The sequence below is a fragment of the Zalophus californianus genome, chromosome 1 (assembly GCF_009762305.2).
Source record: "Zalophus californianus isolate mZalCal1 chromosome 1, mZalCal1.pri.v2, whole genome shotgun sequence".
Classification (NCBI taxonomy): Eukaryota; Metazoa; Chordata; class Mammalia; order Carnivora; family Otariidae; genus Zalophus; species Zalophus californianus.
This window is the reverse complement of record NC_045595.1, coordinates 71,793,590-71,815,658: the sequence shown is the minus strand read 5'-3', so window position 1 is coordinate 71,815,658 and position 22,069 is coordinate 71,793,590. Positions and strand designations below refer to the sequence as shown.

The 22,069-nt window shown below is 41.3% G+C and overlaps 1 protein-coding gene across 5 annotated transcripts in view; it reads right to left on the bottom strand.

Moving 5' to 3' along the window:
* OSBPL10 (oxysterol binding protein like 10) overlaps window positions 1-22,069 on the bottom strand; it is a 311,564-nt gene that overhangs the window by 151,985 nt on the left and 137,510 nt on the right. For 4 of the 5 annotated variants that reach the window (XM_027585095.2, XM_027585094.2, XM_035728751.1 and 1 more), the window contains one exon: window positions 761-952. The exons of the other annotated variant lie outside the window; for it this stretch is intronic. In XM_027585095.2, coding sequence (XP_027440896.1) covers window positions 761-952 — 192 coding nt within the window. The remainder of the gene's footprint in view (window positions 1-760; window positions 953-22,069) is intronic. 5 annotated transcript variants of the gene reach the window in all.

The window sequence follows — 22,069 nt, the reverse complement described above, 5'->3', positions numbered from 1 at the left end:
ATATAGTCCATTCCCAGGAACAGTTGCAAAAGATGATATGAACACTAAGGAAGTAGGATTCCCAAATTGATGACTTCCCAGTGGGTCAAAAGTAAAAACAAAGCATAGTTCTACATAGGTTCATAAGGCACTCACAGCTGAAAGGCTTTCAAATGCACAATCACAGTAAGCCTCAAATCTCCCTTGAGAGGAAGGGAGGGCCTGGGTTATTTCCAGTCTACAGATGCAGAAACTCCAGTTCAAAGCTTTGAAAGACTTACTTCCAAAGAACAGAGTCTTCTGACTCGAAAGACAGTGCTCCTTCACTCCCCAGCACTCTGCTGAGAGTGGTCTGTGATAGGAAGACCAAGGGAGGCACCTCATGAGTGAGGCAAGGCAGAAAAAGGTCTCACACGTCCTGAGTTTCAAAACGACTTCAATTATTTCCTGGCTACCCATGACCGTGTACTGTCTATTTCTTTGCCATGACCATGGGGAGACTTTGATTGACTCTACTTCTACTTGCACCCATGTGTCTGTAGGCTGGATTTCCCTGCTTTCTAAGCTCTCACAGGTCTCCTAAACACCTCACTTCACCTCACCTCACGCAGAAACAAATTATTTTTTCTGTAACCAGGAGGCAACACTGTCATGGCTGGGAGGCTGGCTGCTGGCCATCTCTCTTAGCCAAGATGGTACAAGGGAAGGGAAGGTGGCAGCACAGTGGTAGCGGCCCTCAGCGCCCAGGGACCACTCAACCTGGTAGGAGAGCAAAGCCTACCTCTCTGACTTCGTGAAGCTGGCCAGGATACTGACTCTTGGCTCTTCGGGCAGCTGCAGGCGACTTGTGATGCGTGATTGTGACAACACCGGGGGCCCCCGCGCCGAGGTGTCTCTGGCTACAGGGAGACGCAGGATTGGGCGTTCCATGGGGGAGCAAAGTGAGACTGCGGCTTCGGGAACTTGGAGTCGTCTAGAATAAGCAACAGGTGTCAAAACTCAGCAACCGACCTGCAGAACACAGCTAAGGACTGGCTTCCATTTATCTGGGACCCCTTCGCTTAATCTTTCCCCTTTGTCTATTTAGAGGGATGAAGGGATGGGGGAGGTACAGAAACACTACATGCCCAAATCCCACACTCACTTAAAAGAGACAATGTCCATTAACTATGCTCTGTGTTTCCTGTCCTACTCTATTGGCCATGAGAAGCTACTGAGTCCCCCCAAATGCCACAGACTCTTACGGATCTGTGCCTCTGCATAAATTAGCTCCTCTACCTAGAACGTTCTTCCCCTCATGCTGGCAGACTTCAGCTGAGTCTTAAGACTCTGTTGTTTCCTGATGTGTGAATCATCTCCCTGTCTGCCTCAGCCTCCCTGCTGCTCCTATTCCACTACAGCGAGATTATATTCTTTGTACAGCTACCTTCCTAAGAGATTTTTCCAAACTCATCATTATATCCCCAAGACCTGGCACATCCTGATTGTCTAATTTATTAGGTGCTTAATAAATGTCCGCTGCATAACTGAAAGTCCTCAGTTACCAACCAATTAATCCCCATTTGTTAGTGTACTGCTCTTATTTCATCCTAGAAGAATATATAATCCCAGTAACAATTTAGTATAGGATAAAGATGACATTTCAACCTAGTGGAGATGAATTTTTTCAATAACTGGTATTGGGATGACTGGGCAGCCATCTGGAAAACAAAGTTGGATTCATCTCACAGATCATAGACCCCAAATCGATCAAAGATATTAAGAAAAAGAAAGCACAAGAAAACATGTAGCCTTGGGGTAGGGAAGGCCCAACACCTCAAAATCCAAAAGCCATAAAAGAAAAGCTCAACAAATTTGATTACCTAAAAATTAAAAATTTCTGCACAGGAAAAAACTTTAAAAACCCACTACAACAGGGGCGCCCGGCTAGCTCAGATGGAGGAGTATGTGACTCCTGATCTCGGGGTCATGGGTTCAAGCCCCATGTTGGGTGCAGAGATTACTAAAAATAAATAAACAAATAAACAAACAAATAAACTAAAAAAAAAAAAAAAAACCACTTCCACCACCAACAAAGCCAAACAATAAATTAGGAAAAATATTTTCAACTTGTTTCAAAAGCCTCATCATGCTTGAAATGTTGGCATTCATATTAATTACAGATGTAATTCTATGTATCTTACTGTAACTCTGAAAATTGTAGTATTGTTGTCATGGAAATGTACGTTATTTATAATTAGGAATGGAAATCCTAGGGATTAACAAGAAACAGCAAACTATTAAAATGGGGCAAGACAGGAACACTGATCATTCACAAAAACAGATGAAGTCCTTAAACCATATGAAAACACATTCAACTGTCTTCATTAAATGTAAATTCAAGCCACATTTAGATACCATCTTTGGCCCATCGGATTGGCAAAAAGCCAAAAGTCTGAGTACACTATCTGTTGACAGGGTCACAGAGGAATAGGTTTGTGGCAGTGTAAGGTGACAACCCCCCCGCCCCGCCCCAAGGAGGGCAATCTGGCAGTGCGTGTCGCAGTTACAAAGGTACTTTCTTGTGACCCACAACATCCTGCTTGGGAACGTATCCTCCAAAACACCTGCTCCTAGGGGGAAATGGCGGAGGTACCCACCACGAGCCACTGAAGAAGGATGTTAAATGGCAGAAGATGGGAAACAACCCAAAGGCCCATCAGTATGGGACAGGCTCAGTAAATAACGGTACACCCACGTAATCTAACACCACTAAGCTGTGTAAGAATAACGAGAAAGGGCTCTATGAGTTGCTCTGTAAGAAAAAAAAAATCTCTAGAGAAGTAAAAAACAAAAAGCAAGGTGCAGAACTTTCACATAGTATGCAAAGTTCTGCATCAAAATGTGAAAAATGAGTATTTTTATTGTTAGTCACTTACAATTATTTGTTTCTTTTTTAAAGATTTTTAATTTATTTGAGAGAGAGCACGAGTGAGGAGGAGTGGCAGAGGGAGAGGGAGAAGCAGACTCTCCACTGAGCAGGGAGCCTGACGCAGGGCTCAAGATCTCAGGACCCTGAGATCATGACCTGAGCCAAAGGCAGATGCCTAACCAACTGTGCCACCAAGGCACCCCTAAAATTATTTGTTTAAACCAGAAAAATACCCCAGAAGACCCACAAAACTAAAAAAAGTGGCTAGTTATTTGTGAAGAAGCAGAGAATGAAAGAGGAACAGAGAGGAAGGCAGATTTTTTTTTTTTTGGTCCAAAGGGTTTTTTATGTTCTTTCACTTTGAACCATGTGAACGTATCACTTATCCAAAATTTGTTCAATTCTACATAAAATTTCCATTCTAAATGTTCCTATCCTTCACTCCAGCTTGAGAGAAGGCAGTTACAGGATATGTTGACTCAGGCCACCTTCTGAATTTCAGGGATCAAATATTTACTGAACACCTACTGCATGCCAAGGAGCATATCTACTATGTGGTCTCAAGGAGAAACAGGAGATGTATAAGACAGTCTTTCATCATAGATGCTTATGATATTGCTGGGGATAGAAGATATACACACAGAAACACATACATGCACACAAACACACACACAGAGTAAGAAAATGCAGAGCAGGGTGTTAATTTGGCAATACAGCCAGAAAATGCCAAAGAAGTGAGGAAGATCTGCTAGAGCTGACCTCATCACTGCGGGCTGCTCTGAGAGTGAAGGACCCGAAGCCTGCGCAGGCCTGGGGGAGATACAGATAGGCAGCGGTGTACAAATCCACCCAGACAGCACCTTCAAAGTGGTCTTAGCCTCAGGTCTCAGGTAACAGTCAACAGCTCTCAAAGTTGTTAAATGTTAATGACCTGTAATTTTCAAGCCTCGGAGGGGTTGGGTGTGGGGTGTGAGGCAGGGCAGAAGTCAGAACTTTATATTGCCCCACAACATCAGAGGAGCTTGTAAGGGTTCTCTGGATTGGACATGGATATAATTAATAGGAAGACAAAGCCTGAAAGCAGTGTGTTGCTTTTAAATAACCTTATATACAGGCAAATGGAGAATTTTTCGTCTAAGAATTGCATATACCTCGATCACAATGAAATACAGCAGGCATCTATTTTCTGCTTTAATGTTTTCACTTGGAGTGTGGAGGATGAAAGAAGCTATTTCTTTAATCCTTTAATGACAGTGAATTTGCCTAAGCATTAAGAGTCTACTGAAAAACATTTTGATTGTTTGGGAGGCTTATTCCAACCCAAGAAAAGGCAGCTTTTTCACTGGGCTTTTAAGACACACAGCCAAGGTTCCCTCCCCCAGCTGTACCAGGTTCTAGCTGTGTTGACTTCATTTGAGTTATTTAAGCTTTCCTATTAAGCATCAATTACCTAATCTTTAAAAAAGGAATAATAATATTGACCCTTAAAAGCCATCATGAAGATTAAATTAGATCGTGCACATAAAACGCTTAGCACAGTAGGAAACTGCACGGCCAAAGTTTGTTTCTTTCCCTCTATCACTTAAAACTTGATCGATGAAGGCCTTATTGATTTTTAAAATGTTAAGAAGTCACTTAGTTCAAAATCATAAGCAGTGACTGACCTCCTCCTTATTTATTTATTTACTTATTTTTTTTACAGGATCAAAGTGGTGATGAAGTCCAAAATATAATTAAATACTTACTGGAGAATCTATATGGTCAGCCATTACATTGCAAGACTGTAGGGGGAGAAAACAATTCTAGACGCTGAGTAGAATGAGAACCCATTTGAAATCAGAGAGAAGACAACTCTGGCAAAGAGGCGCCTTTGCTCGGAGCACTACCACTGTAAATGGTAATAAATCAAGAAAACTCACCCAGGAGCCAAATTATTCCACTGTGAATGTCTAACCTCATGATCATTACTTAATGGCTGTCACTTGAATTCACAAGCAGTAAATTTGAGTTGAAAAACCTTTAATTTCCCATTAACTGTGGGCTCTCACGGCTTAATTCACACCAGTGCCTCCTCTCAGGGTAAATATGAACAAAAAGCCTCACTCTTGGTACACTCCGTAGGTCATCAGGCTCCAGGAGAGAAAAAGGGAGACCAGCCAGCAGACTGTACAACCACTAGGAACGAGAAGGCTCTCTTTCCGCAGGCGGCCTGTCTAAAATTCCCAGGTTGTGTTTTTTTAAATTGTGTTTAGCTATCACACCACTCATCCCCGCTACTATTTTATAACAAAACATTATCAAGAGTTTGAGGAACAACAGGGCAGGTTTTTACTCCAAATATTTACGTCAGGGAGGGCGACTAGAAATGTCAAGTGCGCCATCTGTGAAAAACTCGGAGTCAAGGGTAACTGTTTCTCTCCGGGAACAAGATTCACACTTTACCTAAGAGAATCAGCCCTTGTGGCCCCTCTCCCAAACAGCACTGGCCTGACAAAGAAGAGAAAGGGGTCCCAGGTGAGACAGAGTGCTGATGCTCAGACCCTGCCCAGACATTCAACATGCAGTAGGGTTTCTTGGTATTTACAACCTCTTGGTTTCTCCTACTTACTTCCCCAGATCCCTGAAATGTCCCAAGTTTGCAAGGAAGACACGTACACATACTCTCTGGCTAAAACGGGCATGAAGGAGAGGCATGACTGAAAAGAGGGAGAATGCACCTGAAAGAATACGTCCAGGCAGGGAAATCAAGCAAGGAGCCGAGACATACGGTCCAGTCTGGGAAGCTTACAGCAGAATCACTGGACTATCAGGAGGCTGTGGGCAGGAAGTGCTTAAGAGTCCATGGCCTTGGGGCGCCTGGGTGGCTCAGTCGGTTAAGCGTCTGCCTTCGGCTCAGGTCATGATCCCAGGGTCCTGGGATCGAGCCCCACGTCGGGCTCCCTGCTCAGCTGGAAGCCTGCTTCTCCCTCTCCCACTCCCCCTGCTTGTGTTCCCCTCTCTCGCTGTGTCTCTCTCTGTCAAATAAATAAATAAAATCTTAAAAAAAAAAAAAAAAAGAGTCCATGGCCTGGGTTCAGATATGAGCTCTAGCGTTCATGAGCTGGATGGCCTAGTAAAGTGGCATGGGGTTCTCACTTCTAGAATTCTATTTCTTTTCCACTTCTAAAATTTTACTATTAACCTACCTCACTGGATGGTTGGAGAATGAAAGGAGAAGAGGTAAGTAGGGCACGGGTCATGAACTTAGCATGAAGTGTCATCATTATCATTTGTAAATTAAAATTAGGCCTTCAGGCACCAACACAGATGAAGGATTGTTAAGTGGTCCCAGAGTCAAATATATGGACTTAAAGACTGTTTTCATCAACACTGCCTTAAACAGACACAGTTTTACCACTTCCTTAAAAAATAAATTAAAAACTAAAAAAAAATGAAGAGTAATCATCCTAATTACTAAAAAACAGTATGCTTCAGAGAAAACGTACATTTAAAATATGATTTCATATTTTAAAAAATACATCTATTATAGAACTTAACGTGTCTGTAGATAATGCCAATGGTACATAGGTACTAAAAGTAAAGAATTAGCTTAAGTAATAGGCGATTTCCCATTAATATTTTGGAATAAAACAGAACCTCACATTGTAAAGATCACCTGCTGGTCCTAAAACCCTCTAAAAACATATATCAGAAGGTGATAATTAGGCTTGCTGAAGCCGAAATTTAAAAGCTTTTAAAGGAATAAAGGGGGAAATATATATACATTTGTGGCAACCACTTCTATAGAAAATTTTTCTGATGGAAAAAAATCGCTGAGAGTCAATTAATTATAACAGCATTCAGATGACATTTAATTTGGAACCTATTTTCCTCACTTCCTTGAATTCTTTCATAGTGAAGGGGAAAAAAAGACACCATATTTCAGAATAAATAGCCCAAGGGAGACAAAAAAACCGAAACTAATCTGGTTGCATTTTTTTTAAAAAGATTTTATCTATTTATTTGAGAGAGAGAGAGAGACAGGGAGAGCACAAGCAGGGGGAGGGCCAGGAGGAGAGGGAGAAGAAGGTTCTCCACTGAGCAGGGAACAGATGCGGGGCTTGATCCCAAGACCCTGGGATCATGACCTGAGCCAAAAGCAGATGCTTAACTGACTGAGCCACCCAAGCGCCCATGCTTTTTGTTTTGTTTTGCTTTTCTTTTAGAGAGAAAGCACCTGCAGAGGGAGGGGCAGAGGGAAAGGGAGACAGAATCTCAAGTGGACTCTAGGCTGAAAGCCTAGACCAAGCCAAAACCAAGAGCTGGACACTTAACCAACTACACCACCCAGGCATCCTGGTTGCGTATTTTGAAAAACAAATTCAACCAACTAAAGCCTTTCATTACATTCCTCTCTCTTCCTCCAAAAAAGAAAAAAATTAATGCACCATTTTTCTAAATATGTGAAAGCTAAACATAAGACTTGTGATTTATTCCTTTTCTTCCAAAAGTAAGCATACTTCCATCAACAAAAAAGGAAAAGCCTAACAGTTTTTAAAATAGTACAATTCAGGACCTTAAAATTATTCAGAATTTTGTTTTCCTATTAGTCAATAGCTCAGTGAAAATGAAGGGTGTTATTTTTTTTAAGTAGGCTCCACACCCAACATAGGTCTTGAACTCATGACCCTAAGATCAAGAGTCACCTGTTAGAGTCACCTGCTCTACTTACTGAGCCAGCCACCCCAAGAATTTATGGTGTTTTTAAAATTAATCTACTCCACTATTTTGCTTAATAATGAGTAAGGGACAGGCGGGGCTAAGTAGAGAGAGCTAGGTAGGGGGCCACAGGAGCAGGCTCACAGAAATCGAAAAACGCGGAGGTGTAAGGAGACCAGAGATAAGGGAACAAACCAGACCACCCTGTCCTAGGGGTCAGAGGCGGGGTCTGGTTCAACAGCGACTTGGGACCAACCAAGAATTACCGGACCCTAAAAAAGGAAGTAAGCCATTGAAGGTGTTATCACTAGTCCATAATCAATGGTACCTATCAATAGAGATGTTAAAAGGATTTAAGTTCCCCGGTTAGCTTTCTATAAAAGACCAACCCTAAAGGCCCCCAGTGGCAACCTCTCCGGGACCTCTCTCACTCCTGAGAGCTTTTTCTGTATCCTCACTGAATAAAACTCTATGGTTTTACTCACTTTCCGTTGTCGGTGAGATTCATTCGACTCTGTAAGACAAGAACCTCGCTCTCCTGCTTCAATAGCTGTATATGAACTTTTTTTTTTTTTAAAGGTTTATTTATTTATTTTGAGAGAGTGAGAATGAGAGAGAGAGTACATGAGAGGGGGGAGGGTTAGAGGGAGAAGCAGGCTCCTCGCCGAGCAGGGAGCCCGATGCGGGACTCGATCCGGGGACTCCAGGATCATGACCTGAGCCGAAGGCAGTTGCTTAACCAACTGAGCCACCCAGGTGCCCCGCTGTATATGAACTTCTGCATTTGCTTTGCTTTTGATTTTGTTTTTTAATATTCTGTTATCCTAAGTTTACAACAGATCCAAAGCAGAAATAAAAGGTTTTAAAACTGGGTTATTTTCCAAGTTCATTGCCATGATTAACTTTTCAAAAATTATACTTCGCTTGCTCTACTTTTCCAAATTCCTGTCTTCTTGCAGAAATAAAAGTTTAAACTTTCAGTTACCAAGTCTAGGGAATTTCTTCCATTTTCTTTTCTTAAGATTTTATTTATTTATTTGAGAGAGAGAGAGAGCGAGATCATGAGCAAGGTGGGGGAAAGGTAGAGGGAGAAGCAGATTCCCCGCTGAGCAGCGGGCCCAATGCAGGACTTGATCCCAGGACTCTGGGATCATGACCCAAGCTGAAGGCAGATGCCTAGCAGACTGAGACACCCAGGCGCCCACTTTCTAACCATTTTCATCTGCAAATCATTAATATATCATAAACATTTCCCACTAACTTTATACCAATACCCTCTCTTAAAGCACACACGCAAACATGCGCCACAGTGTGCAAAGGGAAAAGAATGGTTTTCCCCAGAGAGGCAGTCTCTAGCCTGCTTCTAATCATACCTGCATGAACCTGTGATTATACCTGCAAATGCCAGATCTTTGAAAAACAGTGCAAGAAGATGCATGTATTTCCATTTCCTGCAAGGAGAGGAAAAGAAAACTTGACATTTTTAGGTTTGCCTTGTCTCTCAACATTTTCAACCCCCAAATCTCTAACAGTTAATCCAACCACTCCAGAATTTCTGGCCATGCTCTGGCCCAGCCTCCCTCTAGATCAAGCTTCCAGGTCTCATGCAGTTGGCCCCTTACCACACTCCACCCTTCTCCCCACCCCCTCACATCGCCAGCTCTCACCATCTTCCAGATCCACCCAGAAGTAGGTATGTGCAACTTCAAAACCTTCCACACATCGGCCCTCCTTTAGCTACCCTCTATATCCTTTGTTTGCGAGCTTGCCATTCAAGGACCAAGACTCCTTTTGGATGCTTTCTTCTGAAAACATGAAGATTCTCTCTACTGACCAAGCCCAATTCTCACCTTTTCTCATGCTGTGAAACTATAGAATTTTAGAAAAGGAAAAAAACCCTCAGTCTAGTCTTCTCTTTTTACAGATCTAAAAACAGCCTTAAAAAGATAACATTACAAGGGACACCTGGGTGGCTCAGTCAGTTAAGCGTCTGCCTTCGGCTTAGATCATGATCCCAGGGTCCTGGGATCGAGCCCCACATCGGGCTCCCTGCTTGGTGGGAAGCCTGCTTCTTCCTCTGCCTGCCACTCCCCATGCTTGTGCTCTCTCTCTCTCTCTCTCTCTCTCTGTCAATAAATAAATAAAATCTTAAAAAAAAAGATAACATTACAAGCGTCATTCAAAATTCAACTAAAAAAGGCTGATTCAAGGCTCAGCCTCTCCAGGTGGCCTTTCTCAATTACATGAGGTTCTAGTTAATTTAAATAGTGCTTCACACAAAGTTTGACGTTAATATATTTGATAGCAGAAAAGCAGATCTCCATTACACATTTCTACTTATCTAACACTTCAACCCACTCACCTATCATCATAAAAATACATGCACAATACTCCTTTGAAAGCAGGATAATTGTGTACTATATTCTCTTCGAATTACAGATCCTCAAAGAGATAATTTTATTTTATATATGTTGTTTGCAAATAACAAGAAACCAAAACTTTTTAATGCCAAATTTCCATTTTAATTAAAAAAAAAAAAACTTTCTGGGGGCACCTGGGTGGCTCAGTCATTAATCTGCCCTTGGCTCAGGTCATGATCCCAGGGTCCTGGTATTGAGCCCCGCATCAGGCTCCCTGCTCCGCAGGAAGCCTGCTTCTCCCCTCCCCCGCTCCCCCTGCTTGTGTTCCCTCTCTCGCTGTGTCTCTCTCTGTCAAATAAATAAATAAAATCTTTAAAAAAAATTTTTTTTTTTAAATTCTGAACAAGGACTAAAAAGTTTCCTTAACTTAATTAGTTATATACCAAAAACATAGAACACCCACAATACTAATGTACAGATGTTTAGCTTCACTGCTTTTAGTTTTAGTTTTAGAAATAAGAATTCCAATATCATCACTGTTTAACATAGTACTGGAGGCACTAGCCAACAAAACAGGACAAGAAAAAAAAAAAAAAAGAAGAGGTAGGAGGACAGGAAAAGAAGGAATAAAATGTAACTAGCTATAGATGCGATTTTACAAAAGAGAAGATCAGAAAACTCCAGCACAGTTGTTAGATGAACTTAGAGACGTCTATATCAATAATAACTAGGAAATATAGTAGAAAATAAGATATTCACAATAGCAATAAAAACTATAATGTACAGATATTAATCCAATAAGGAATACATAAGAAAAGAAACACATATGAAAAAAATCAGTGAAGAATTGGGAAAAAAGAGATAACACATACCAGGCTAATGAATAAGACAACTTAATATTGTAAAGATGTCTGTTCTCCCAAATTATTATATAATTAGTCTAATAAAAATCCCAGTAGAATTTTTTGAGCGAATCAATAAGTTTATTCTAATATATAAATGGAAGAAAAAAGGTTTGTGAGGGGCCAAGTTAATTCTGAAAAAGGAGAATCATCCTACCAGATACAAATATTGAACAACAAAGCCACAATGATTAATGATTATAAGGCATTCGGGCAGGAAGAAGCAACTAGACTAAAAGCTGGAAAGGAGGGCGTATATAAAAAAAAATATGAAAGTCAGCATATTACAGAAGCAGCACAATAAACCAGTAAAGGGAATAAATGATAAGGGGAAAGCAAACATAGCCAACTCTGTAACTTCATGGCATATACAAAGGTAAAAATCTAAATGCAAAAAGCAGAACTACAAAATTAGCAGAAGGAAATGTAGGAGAGTATCTATGTAACTCTGGATGTACAAAAGCTTTTCTTGTAAGACCAAAAGTACATATTACAAGTTGAACATTTGATGGATTTGACTACATTATAAGGGTTTCTCTTTGACAAGGCCATTTTAGCCAAAACTAACAAATGTGTGGGGATTGGAAGAAGACAGATTACTATCTAGAATATAAAAGGAGTTCCTACAAATAAAAACCAGAAAACACTCTAAAAAATGGAGAAAGGAGAAGAATAGGCAATATACAGAAGAAAAAAAAAGATGAAAGGCTAACAAGTATATCCAGGTAATCAGAGAAATACAAATTAAAATAACTAGATTTTATCCCCACCAGATTTACCAAAATTCAAGAGTAAAACACCACCAAGGAATGGTAAGGATATAAAGATACTGGAACCTCTTGCACTCTAACGGGAGAGCAGACTGGTGCAGCCATTTTGGTAGCAATATAAAAGAATTTAATGAAAATATATGCACGTTCCTACGATCCTGAAGCTTTCTGCTGGGCAGGTACACAACAAACATGCTCACACTCACATGTATACACAAGGATATATTCAGGGATGTTCAGTGTTTATGACGGTGGGGAGTTTGAGGCAATGTAGGTGTCCATTAGTAAGAGTTCACATAAATTAAATGTGGACTGTACATAGAACAAATATACATGCATTGGTTAGAAGTGATGACATGGAGATATGTACAGCAACATCGATAAAACCTACTGCTAAGTTAAAAAAGTTTAAAAAGGACAAGATCTGCAGGACGACACAACTGATACAGATTTTAAACACATATATAGGCAAACAAAGACCCATGCAGACCCAAGGAATTGATGCTAACAAAGATGAGGGGGATGGGAGCAGGGGGAGAAAGGAAGAAAAACAATTATAAGAGTTCTTAAAAAGTTGTTTTTTGTTTTTTTTTTAAATAAAAGGCCTTGTTTGGACTGATAAGTCTGCCATAATCCAATAATGCTGGCAATAATTTTAACTGTAAGTGTATTTATAGTATCATTTAAATGTGAACTATGTGCCATAAACTGTCTTAATATATACACCCTTTAAATCATTTAACCCTGTTTATAATCTCACAAGGCAGGTACTATAATTTCCATTTCACAGATGAGGAAAATGAGGCACAGAGAGAATCATATCTTTCCCCAGGTCACGCAGCTAATAAATCTAATAAATCGTGGGGCAGGGATTCAAATCCAGGCCAGCTGGTCCCCAAGGCCATGTTCTTGGCCATGACGCTGCACAGAGTCCCTAGAGGTGATTCACCTGTCCTCTTCAACTGAGGTCCAAAACAGAACAACTCTTTACAGAACACCTTGATGCTCAGTCAGCATTTTGGGGGAAAAAAAGACTTAATTTCAAAGCCTCGTAGCACATACCAATTCTCAAATACTTGAACAATAAGCTCATTAAGCCTAAACCACATGAAGCTAAGACGTCAAATTTTTTAAATGTTTAATTACCCGTAATAAGGCCAATGTTTGATGGATAATACATCTACAGATGTCAAAGATAGGATGCAGTCCCCAACTCTCACAGCACTTAATGTGTTTTACCCACATGTCTCCCTCCATGTTCTACTGTCTCCCCTAGCCTGTGACAGCCCCCAGGCCAGGGCCTGTGACTAACAGCCACTGTGTACTCCATGAAAGTTGATACAGGGTCTCACCTTGCAAATGCTATGTACACAATAAAGACACAGAGCAATGAATCCCCCCAACCTCACCTTCAACAACTGGTTAAACCACTGATCCTTCCCTGAAAATCTAATTTTAAAAACACCAACAATGATTCACTGGTATCTCCTCTCCTTTTCCACGAGGGAGTCCGGAAAAGATACACCACACACAATTACACATAAACACAGAATGTCCAAAAACGAAACCTGGTACATTATCAACCAACACACATTATTGGGAGAAGTCCTTAAGTATTTCTTGAGCATCTACTGTGTGCCAGGCACCGTTCTAGGCAATAGAGATATAACGCGGAACAAAAAAACAAATACCCCTGCCTTCAGGGAAGTGGCATTCTGGTGAGGCAGAGACCAAAATAAATAAATCGGGAAAATAAAAACTGTTTTAGATAATGTTTGTGATCATATAAAGCAGGAATAATATATATTAATATAAGGCAGACAACAAGAAAGATGGGAAGGCTTTCCAGTTTTTCATAAGTGGGGAGAGAAAGGCTCATGAGAGGGTGACATTGGATTTAAAGACCTGAATGAAGCCAAGGAGTGAGCTATGCTGACATCTGGGAACAGCATTCTAGGTAGTAACTCAACAGGTGCAAGGGCCCTGGGGTAGAAGTCTATCTGGCATGTTTGAGCAAAGAGGACAGCGTGGCCAAACGAGCAAGGCATTAAAGCAGTAGGAATTGAGGTCAGAGAGGTAATGAACTGGAAAGATGAGCTTCTGAATTAGAAATTACAGACAACTGCTGGGCAAGCCAGAGTACCTGGCATCACCTGGGGCTCATTCAGACACTCAGAATGATGAGCCAATTTGAACAATGGGTTCCAATAAGCTTCCTTCCTCCAGGCCATGTTCAGGTATTAAATTGTTATTTGCATACAATTTACATATGTCTACACAACATATATCATCTCTATTGGATAATTTTCATGGTACATTTGTATTACTACTGCCCTAAAGATGAGCATTTCGTGATTTATTCTATTCTCTTTTTCTTCTCACGTCTCCATATAATCGACCCAGAAGATATTTTATGCCAGAAATGAATCACAGAACAAAAGGAGACTACATGCCAAGGAATTCTATAAATGATCACTTCATAACAGGGGGAAAAAGGGGCTCTTATTCTATGTTTAAACTTTGTCACCTACTAGTGAGTCAAACCAGTCATGGGGATGAAACGTCCAACGCAATTCTAAGACAGAACATTTCGAGAAGCAAATTTGATTTTCTTACAATCAATAACTAATCTCTGACAGAAGTGCGCCTATCTATTTAGAAGAGATCATTATCTCCTTCCCAAATGCTCGGGCACAGAAACTTGAAGCTCAAAACTGCTCCTACTTGTGTCTCAAAATGCTTCACACTAAAAAAATTAAACCTCGTCAACATGCCTCAGGTGCATGCAGAATCCTACAGGATCTGTGCAATAAATCCCACTAATTACTTCTTCCAAGCTTGGTATTACTGGTGAGGTTAAGACGGAAATGCAAGATTAGCTAATAACTCAGGGAATCAGTAAACAGCCCCCTACTAACCCACGGCAGGGGGGGTGGGGGGGGGGCGGTGACAGCCACAGGAGGCTGCAGAAACCTTATAAAGACTATGTATCAGTTAGAAGTTTCCCGAAAATCCTTATTTGGCCAGAATCTTAGAAGCGATTAGTTTTTGCCTTCCTCTTTTCTGCTGCACTTTTTATATGTATGTAACACACACATAGGTATATCATACACCTGCATAACCCCTTCTTAATTCTCCCTAAGGCACTTCTTGCCAAAGCAGAAATAAACCACAGGTTCACAAGCTTACGCTAACATGACACTAGGCTTATAACACAAAGGAATTTAGATTTTGTGTTTTGGATTTTTAAGAATCCAGACAAAAGACTTAACAAGTATACAGAAACAACAACAACAACAAAAATTTTTTTTTCTTACAATTAATTTCTGGATCACAAAGGAAAGAACCTGATTCACTCTGTTAAAAAAGATAAAGCAAGCCCAAGTTGGCATCATTTGCCCCCCAAGACAGCAAACCAAGACATAATTACAGTTTGAACCTATCCTGGGAATGTGACCTTTTCAAAGTCAATCCGAAATTTCCTGATAGGCTTGAGTGAGGTAATCTGTATAATAAAAACCCTGCCTGGCCTAAAACAGTACTTTTCTTTCTTTTGCTAAGAACTCTTTGCTCCACCCTCCTTTCTGTAAAAACCTTCCAATTTGTCCAATTCCTTGGAGCTCCCCTCTCTTGTTCTCCGGCTGGGATGCGGCCTGGTTCATAAACCTCTTAATAAAGCCAATTAGATCTTCAAATTAACAGGTTGAATTTTTTTTTAACTCCCAGATGTCTCCATCTTTACCAAAGAATTTACAACAGAGAATCATTAGAAGTATAACTGGTTTAAGGACTAAGCCCCTTGTCATTCCAACCACTGAATTTTGCATAACCTGGACCATCAAATGAATATCTGGCAAAGCTGGAAAGCCCACTGGACTTCCACTGGTGTCAATAATTTCCATGGACAGAGTCATTAGAGTCAACCCAAAGAGGTTTATATCATATTATAGGGGAGGATATTTGTACCACCCAATCTCAGGGTATCAGGTAGCAAAGTTAGAAAAGCTGTAGATGCTCTCAATGTCCCAATTTAACCAACTAATTAGATTTCCCACTGTTTTTCATCGCTTCCATAAAAACTACTGACATGCACACAGGGTACTGATGATTGCTCATGGCTTGTAGTCTCCCTTGGGTTATGCCTGCACACTTGCACTCCCACCACCTGAGCTGGGTATCTTCAAAGGGCCAACTGTATTCAGTCCCGACTCTGCTTATGCTAGTGTACTTACTATTTTAACTGCATAATTTAAATAATAAACTGATAAAATATAAACATGAAAAATGACTGTCTTTATGAAACTAAGCTGCATGACCTGAAAAACATCAATACAAAAGCATTGCTCAAACTGCTGTTGAATTAGGTGTGGGCAGGATAACTATAAAAGACTAGAAACCGTTTATAAAAACCTAGGATTCCATAATGAGCTTGTCGTGTTCTTTAAAGAAACCCAAACAGATACAACTCAACACCCAAAAAATAATCCAATTAAAAATGGGCAGAAGACGTGAACACACATTTCTCCAAAGACATCCAGATGGGCAACAGACACACAAAAAGATGCTCAACATCACTCATCACCAGGGAGATGCAAATCAAAACTATAATGAGACATCACCTCACACCTGTCAGAATGGCTAAAATCAACAGCACAAGAAACAACAGGTGTTGGTGAGGCTGTGGAGAAAGGGGAACCCTCGTGCACTGTGGGTGGGAATGCAAACTGGTGCAACCACTGTGGAAAACAGTATGGAGGTTCCTCAAAAAGTTAAAGATAGAATTTGATCCATATGATCCAGTAATTCCAATACTGGGTATTCACCCAAAGAATATAAAAACACTAATTTGAAAAGCTATTTGCACCCCTATATTTATTGCAGCATTATTACAATAGCCATAATATGAAAGTAGCCCAAGTGTCCATCGATAGATGAATGGATAAAGATGTGGTATATGTATACAATGGAATATTAGGCAGCCATTAAAAAAAGAATGAAGTCTTGCCATGGACAAGACGGATGGAACTAGAGAGTAGAATGTCGTATGGATTCAGGACAGGCACTCCCAGAATGTGTCACTTCAGCACGTGGATTCTCTTGAGCTGAAGGCATTTGACACCCTGTGGGCTCAAGAAACTTTTGTCCTCCCTCAATCACAAAGAAGAATCTAAATGAGGGGTCTTTCCCAGAATACAGTTTATTAACAGACATAAATTTTAACTGAGTGACCCAACCATATGGCAGGGCAAACATCTAATTACCGAACATCTGTTCTGCTTATCGCGCTGTGAAGTGCATTCCTTTCCTCTGAAGTTCCAGATGCCTCCCCCTTTCTCCTTAACTCAGAATGACATATATACCTCATTTCACTTGTCTTTGGAATTTCCACATCCATGTGGATTCCCCCATATGGACGTCTATTAAATTAGATTTTCTCACGTCAATTTGATTCTTAGACCAGCTAGAAGAACTTTGAAGGGGACAGGAGTCCTTGCTCCCTGACAATGTTAAGGGGAAAAAGTCAGCCAGAGAAAGACAAATACCATATGATTTCACTCAAATGTGTCATTTAAGAAACAAACGAACAAGGGGAAAAAAGGAGAAAAACCCAAACAAGAGTTTATAGATAATCTATTAGAAATACGCTTTCTACAAGAGAGATGATGTACAGTTTCTACCACTAAACCCATGCTTGATGAAAGGGACCTGAAACTACATTTGAAGATTGCTGAGTGAGGATTTTAAGTTAAAATGGTTTAAGGTTTGCACACATCACATTTGTTATTCTTTCCTTTAGCCAACTGTTTTTGATTAAAGGACAGTGTCTCCAAATCACCAGCTAAGAAGACGTCTCCTGGAGTCTCAGCCCCAGGGTGACAGAACACTGGAGTGGCCTGTCCCCCAACGTGTAAACCGCAAAAAGGCAGACTGCAGAAATTCACTGGCACAAGTACCAGCTGAGTCAGTAACTCCTGGGTTCATTACAGAAGTGGTATTTGTTACCTGGTGTCTGGGCACGTCAGCTCTATGATACTACTCTGGGGACAGGAAGGAAGATGGCTTTAGATCCTCAGCAGTCTTTAGATGCCTCAAAAACACAACAGCTCCTGCTAGGACTCAAAATGCTTCTGAGCCAGTATGTGACTGTCATAACCAAACTCTAGAAGACATGAAGGAGAATATTAAACTCATCCCTTCCTGCATGAGAGTACATGAGAGGTTTTCCCTCATTTCTCCCCATCGCTAGAGATTCTACCACCTGCTGAAGAGTCCAAATTATTCGTTTTTTTTTTTTTTAAGGGTTTGGTCTTGTATGAAAATCTAATTGGATGCCTATAACTTTAACAGACTTAGTAGGTGGCCTTAACTCCAACAGATAAACTGGACTAGTTCCATCAAAATGACTAATGGAAGAAAAACAAGAGGGTAAGGGGACTGGAAGAAATATATGACCTTATGAGGAGCCAAGCTGAGAAATTTCCCCATGATTGGTTTAGGATATTCCTAAAGCTCTGAGAGAGGAAGAAGTGGGGGCCATCAAAAGAAAGATGGAAGTTGCATGTGCAAGACACGTGTCTCACACCCCCTCTGCCCACCTTTGATGTCCAGCAGTTGCTGAGGCAACCAAGCGGTGCCCAGATGCGAGCATCAGGCGGTGGCTGTCCAATCTACCCCCTGCCTTCTGACCTGGGGCTGCTCTCTGCAAGCCAGTTTGGAAAGTCAGTTGGGATGGACTCTCAAGAGCAAGTGCAAGAGCAAACCTAGAAGTAAAAGTGAGAGTTAACAACCCCACAGGGCAGCCCTTGATCAATGGAAGTGAGAAACCAGCGGATAATAATGCCATCTTCCGTATGCAGGGTGGAGAGTTCAGAAACACAGTCCATATGGTTCCTATAAGGATGGCTAGTGGGATTCAGCTTTAACAGCCCCCGGCAGAACTAGCATGATGGGTTTGGGCTTCCTTTGTCTCTTGCCCTTTCTCACGCTTCCTGGGCTCCCGACCCTCCACGTGCCTGGGACCACATTCCTGCTCTCAAGCCTTCACCTCTAGGCTCCACTTTCTGGGGGGACCTACCTAAAACATGGGTACACGTTGTTTTGCTGGGTGTAGAACAGTAGCCAAAATGGTATGCTTCCTTTAATCTGTCATTCCATATCTGCCGGCTGCCGGTAACAGAGGTTTGGGGTTCTCTGAAAAGAACTAGTTTGCTTATACCTCCATTTTTTTGGTCCTCTTCTTTTCCTTCCCACCCAGATTTACTCGCTATAGGCTGAAGCTCCAGTTGGCATGATGTCAAGTTTCATTGCCTCCTCCAATCTTTCAAGAACTATATTGAGGAATACAGAGATAAGTTTCCAGACAAGGGTCCAATCTAGACACTGTAAACAGAGCAGAACTGATAAAAAAAGTTCATGATTATGAGTTTCCAGGACATGTACCCAGTGCTCATGGGAGTCACATGGTTAACAGCTCCATGGTCACCGCTAGCCCTGAACTGTCAGATCTGAAACAAAGAAGGCAGCCACAAGTACTCATGCCCTGTCTCAGCAGATAGAGGGCACACAAGGCAATGACAGGGACTCCAGGATCTGAGGCTATGGAACCAGAATGACCCGTCAGGGAGAGCAGGAAAAGATTGTTTTAACCATGAGCAATTGTGACAACACCGATGAGATTCTGTCTTAGGTTTTACACTGTACATATAAGATGCTGAACTAGGATTCCTGTCAACACCAATCACCCTCCAGCAGGCAAAAAAGGCTCCATGTGTTATCTCTGGGATCACAACCAAAATCAATAGAAAGCAGAGAAGTGCTTTGCAAGAAGCAAAAAGTGTGAGTTCAAACCATGAGCCACCATGATCTAAGTGGACTGCCTCAACCCATGTTCTTTACAACCTAGGGAGTGAGGAAGGAGACCAACACCTCACCCAAAAAAAACTGAAAATAGGCAAACAAATACATGTACATGAACAACAGCAGCACTACTCACAATAGTCAAAAGGAAGAAAAAACTCAAATGTCCATCAACTGACGAATGGATAAACATTCATGTGGTTTTTCCATACAATAGACTATTATTCGGCCATAAAAAGGAATGAAGTACTCATACTCGCTCCAACGTGGCTGAACCTCAAAAACATTATGCCAGATGAAAGTCAGACACAAAAAGTCACATTGTAGGATTCCCTTTATACGGAATATCTAAAATAGAGAAAAACCATAGAAATAAGAAGCAGACTGGTGGTTGCCAGGGACCGAGGAAATGGGTACAGAGCTTTATTTTGGGGTGATGAAAATGTCTTGGAACTAGATAGAAGTGGTAGTTGCATAACACTGTGAATATACTACATGTCACTACATTGAGCACTTTTCAATGGTTATTTTATGTTATCTGAATTTCAGCTCAGAGAGATTAATGCCTTAAGGATGAGGCAACCCTCTGTGGACAATTCTAATTGGTCTGTCTGCTTCTCTCTCTGTCATCCTACCCATCCTGAAAGGGCTTCCTTTCTTTATTCCATGTTGATGGAACATAATATTTTTTTTTATAAGACTGGTCTTATTTCCCCTAATGCAGGCAGAACTATATACCCAGGATATATCTGGATAAATACTGGGAGGCATTCTAAACAATGGTTCCAATTTTCTTATTAAAACAGGAAGTGAGCCCCTCTACAGAAGGGTAAAAAATACTTGAGCAAACTATCCCAAACTGTTAACAGTGGAGGTTTTAGAGTGGCGATACCATGCTGTTCTTTCCTCTGTTTCCCAAATTTTCTTATTATAAAAGCAATGTAATTGCATATAAGAAAAAGTTAATCTAATGAATTATATTATTCTGGAATTTCCTTATCACACGGACTGTATTACACACACAGAGCACAACTCAGTAGGAAGCCGTTCTCTCTCAGACTTCACCCAAAGGAGGTGCAAAGCGTGAGTTTCAGTCAACACATATTAAAATTAAAAAAAAAAAAAGCAAAAGCAATGACTCCATCAAGTCCAGATTTTAAATTCTCTGCTGTTGTACACGTCTCAGAAAAATGGAGGTATAAGCGAACTAATTCTTTTCAGAGAACCCCAAACCTCTGTTACAGGCAGCCGGCAGTCTCTTTTCGGTCCCTGGATTGCCATCATTTGGTTCCTGTGGCTCATCTGCGCATGACTTCCTTGACTCCAAGAGGAATCCTACACAACTGAGGTCAAGGCATTGAGAAGAGGAGATATGTGCCTTGCAGAGGGCAAATCTGAAGCAATTGAACAGTGACATAATGGAGAGATGGCTATTTTTAAAATCCTACTTGGAACAATTAATCTAATCCTGGTGGCTAAATATAAACATACAACTTTCTTGACCTTCCTCAGGGCAAATCCAAAGGCTTTTCCCCAATCGCCCTTCATTATTTCTCTGCAGATTTTAATGCTGGTGAGCACTTGCAACTTTCAAAGCTCCTGGGATGATTGACCATGCCAACTCTCCTACATCTGAGTGTACACCCTTTATCTCAATGATGTCTTCCATTTATCCTCCACCACCCAACCGTGGGTGAACCCGGAGGTCCTGTCTTCAGTTCTATGTATGCACTTTTCTTCCACAGAGAGCTTTTGCTCACTTGCATCTTCAACGGTCAGCTTTTCTCAGAGGAATCACAAATGCTGACAGTCTGCCCTCAAAATAACTCAGATTTCCAATGATCTATAAAAATGTTTTCAGGTACAGGATCCCCCAACCCAATGCCTCATTCTCCTTTCCTATTACATCATCTGCCCAAGCACAGGTGCTTTCTCCTACCCCAGCCTCCACGCACAAGCCATCCAAAGTTGTCCTCATTTTTTTATTCCTCACATTATGTAACCATTCCTACCTAGTTTTCCCTCCTAGGGACTGTCCATTCCTTGTTCTACTCACCATCACCACCCCAATTTGTCTCTGTGCTGACTATGACAGAAGTCATCCAAATGAGTGGTCACAATATGGACCCCCTCTACATTGAACTAGAGGGACAAGAGTGTATTTTGAGACAAAATAGTTCCACTCAAAAAATCAGAAATCTCTCTCAGAAAATTTAACATGGAAAATTGGTTATAGAGCAGATGGAAGAGCAAAAAAAAAAAAAACCACCAGAGAAAAAAGGGTGAGGCAATCTAGCCGTCCAGGACATCAGGAAATCATGGGAAGAGCCATGGAAGAGGAATCCAGAAGCTGCAGCCAACCCGCAGGAGGGTAAGACATGCAACGGGGCCAGATGCGGATCCCGGGCCACGAAGGGTTGAGAAGACCAGGGGGCAGACGCGCCACCCAGGAACGAACACACCCGCGGCTCCCGCGTCCTGCTCACGTGGTCTACATTCGCCCCTCCCATTGGGTGAACCTACCCGGAAACGGAGACCACGGGATCCCAGACAGGCTGCTCCTCGCCACGTAGCCCAACAGATGTTGGAAGT